The sequence below is a fragment of the Alosa alosa genome, chromosome 10, assembly GCF_017589495.1.
Source record: "Alosa alosa isolate M-15738 ecotype Scorff River chromosome 10, AALO_Geno_1.1, whole genome shotgun sequence".
NCBI lineage: Eukaryota > Metazoa > Chordata > Actinopteri > Clupeiformes > Clupeidae > Alosa > Alosa alosa.
This window is the reverse complement of record NC_063198.1, coordinates 10,855,338-10,858,648: the sequence shown is the minus strand read 5'-3', so window position 1 is coordinate 10,858,648 and position 3,311 is coordinate 10,855,338. Positions and strand designations below refer to the sequence as shown.

The following is a 3,311-nucleotide window of genomic DNA, read 5'->3' as shown; positions in this document are numbered from 1 at the left end:
TTTGTCAGTGACAGTTTTCTCCACCAGGGGCAGTAGTTCATTGGTGAGAAATGTCCCATAAGCATCCAGGAAGGCAATTCCTTGAGGCTCGTAGATATCGGCCAGAATCTAACAATAAGGAACGTGACAAATATTGACCTATTATTTCAAATAACCATCATGGAAAGATGTTTACAATGGCAGTGAGATTGGTACTACCTCAAAATGCTGGACTAGTTGTTTTGGTTTGACACGAGTCATTATCTCGTATTTTCCCAGGTGACGCTTCAGCAATTCCTCATATGTCAGTGTAAATATAACCGGACTAAGGGCTGCAATGTTCACTGAAACTGAGAATTTCTCCATCTTTCTGCCTGATGCCCTAGCAGAAACATCCACACACATGAAAGTGATTAAATGAAAGTGACACAACACTTCAGAACTCCACTGAGAATTTCTACATTTTTCTACCTCGGCCCTAGCCGAAAGACAGACAAACACACACACACACACACACACACACACACACACACACACTCCGACATATTAACAAACAGTTGTGACTGTGAGAGACAAAGATAGCCAGCTTACTTGACCAGTCCAGCAGTCTGTCCTGAAGACACGGCCTTTTCATACTGCTTCTTGGCCTTCTCCTTCTCCTTCACCTCTCCCACATAGGTCTTCCCCTCAATTTCCCTAAAATGAATAATGAGACAAGCTCAAAAATAGAGGAAATATTAATGAAATAGTACTGTGGAAATCAACAGGAATTCATTAAATTATTTATTTAGTAGATGCATCACTGAATATACTGTACTTTAATGTGTAAATAAATAAGACATTTATTGCAGAATGCATCTATTTTTTTAGTGGGCCTACTTGAAGCTGCTTTTGGCCCTGGTATAGTGTATGTCATAGGGCTATATTGTGGCAAACAGAGAAAGTTTTGATATGGCGAACTACCAAAGAGGATAAGTGTAAATGACAACTGACATGCTGAAGTTGGTGATGAAAGCTGTCTTTGGTAATTCCACCTCGAAGAATATTTCCTTAGAAGAGTTGCCTTTATTCAGAGCTTTGGTGGTCATGACTGTATAAGCAAATCGAGACGCCACCTTGCAGTCCAACCTCACACTCTGAATTTCAACCTGTTCCAAACCGCAAGTTTTTGTTAGTCTGTTTTTGAGAGTTAAACCCTGTGTGTGTGTGTGTGTGTGTGTGTGTGTGTGTGTGTGTGTGCACAGTACAAACACCAGAAGGAGTTCAACAGCGACAACATTTAAAATGGTTTAACAAACACTTACCTCTGGATCATTTATACTCCGTTTCTGTAATAACAGAAGTGATAATACAGGTCAAACTGATTTTAATCTTACAAGTTTAGCATTATTGTTTAAAAAGTCTGATAACCTCACTGCTCAGAAATATACCCTAGCATGGCTTTCAAAAGTAACAGGCTAAATAATACATAAAAAAGCAGTTATCAAAAATGTAAAACAAAGCTCAGTAATACACACATGCAGAAAATTAAGTGTTGCATCGTTAACTTAATAGTACCTCAATATGTTTGATAGTGCCAGTCATCATCTAAAAAATAAAACAGAATAGGACTGAATAATGAACAATGCTAATTACAATACCAAGATTGTAGCTGAGAAATCTTAGAACAGCATATTCATAGGATTTAGGATTTCTTTCTTCTGAGATTATACTTAAATTCCTCATTCTTTACATCAATAATCAGCCCACAGGAGCAAAACTAAAATGAAAACCAGTCTGATTTCCCATCTCAGATGAGTACTCTACCTTTAAGTTGCATTACCCACAGAACAAAATGAACCAACTTCTGGTCCTGGGACAGGGTGTTCGGGTGAGCCTGATAGAAGTTGTGCACATGATGCAAAATAGCTGTATTTAGGTACTTACCAGCACCTCTGAGTCCCTAGAGATAACCAGAGCGCCATAAGTACTGACCCATGGACCTACACAGACCCAGAGCAGCAGCACAGTCTGGACTACAGACATGATTCAGCCTGAGCTCAACACTCACTGACTGCACAGCACTACTTCACTGCAGTCTGATAAACCAACTGAGAGGAGCAAAGATCAAATGTCAGTAACACTAAATTCATTCACAGCACAGTTAGTACATAAAGTAAAGATAAGCAAGCAGTGGCCCCCCAACACAAACTCTGGCCAACCCAGTGGCCACCCCTGGGTATACAGTATGGCAGACGGATCCATGGTTCGGCCAGTCTTAATGTCATGGTTTGCAGGGAGAATTGGACCTAAATGCAGGGTAAGGCAAGGCCAGGCAAAGTTGAAATTAAGAGAATCTTTACTTAGACACAAACCACGTGTATAAATACAACACAACACGAAACAAAGACCGACCAAGACTAATGGAAGACAAAGGGTTTAAATACAGGGGGGCCAACAGGGTAACAAGAGAAAGGTGAACTTAACAAGGGATTAACAGGACTAATGATCAGAGGTAGGTGAGGGGCGGAGACAAGGATAACAAACATTCTTTCCTACATATGGGTAGCCTAGACTGTCTTGAAAAAAACAACGACTAGCATGTATAGATGGCCCTAATAATGACCAAGATAAGAGCTTAACTCTCTATGGTACGCATTATGATATCCTTGTGAAAAAAAATTGCAGTGATTTTTTAAAAAAAAAAAAAAAAGGGACAAAGGGCCACTTTAACAATAATAATGTATATTATTTTTAGAATTTTTTAAATGTTTATATATATTTTAAGATTTGTTGCTTCAAGGCAACATTGTACCATAATGGTAAAAAGTGAAATAATTCCTATTTTTAAGAATTAAAGCTAACTTATTAATTACTTAAACAACCTATCTTTATAACTTAACACTACAGCAAACATATGTATCTGGTTTTCAATGCATTACAAGTCTCATACTTAACAAAAATCTCATTTTAAATTCAGTTGTTGCCCCCAGGCAACATCGTACCATTGCGGAATGAAAACATACAAATTATCATATGAAATTATCATATGAAATCACTGTTTTTTACTAGTTAAAAGCTCCATAAATCTCCCCAAACATTCTCAGGTATACACATAAGCACCCCCACACATCCATGAGTGTGCGCACGTACACCCATGTATGCCCATGCACACACACATAACAACATCCACGTTCCCTTTGAGACCTACACCTGACTTGTTTAGTAAACAATTAGTCTCGAAAGAGAAACACGGGGGAAGGCCTACACTTTAGCAAATAGAGGGAGCAGTCAGGCCTCAAACTTGGGGCTACGGGGTAGCAAGTCTGCAGCTTGACCGCAACATCAAAAAG

At 38.9% G+C, this 3,311-nt stretch overlaps 1 protein-coding gene across 1 annotated transcript; it reads right to left on the bottom strand.

Moving 5' to 3' along the window:
• Positions 1 to 3: 3 nt before the first annotated feature.
• LOC125301721 (inter-alpha-trypsin inhibitor heavy chain H3-like) lies at positions 4 to 1,578 on the bottom strand (the record flags this gene model as incomplete). Its single annotated transcript, XM_048254424.1, has 6 exons — positions 1,537 to 1,578; positions 1,284 to 1,307; positions 973 to 1,127; positions 571 to 675; positions 199 to 361; positions 4 to 108 (listed from the first exon to the last, which is right to left on the bottom strand). Coding segments are annotated over exons 1-6 (582 nt in total), but the record flags the coding sequence as incomplete, so codon positions are not given.
• Between the last annotated feature and the right edge of the window lie 1,733 nt (positions 1,579 to 3,311).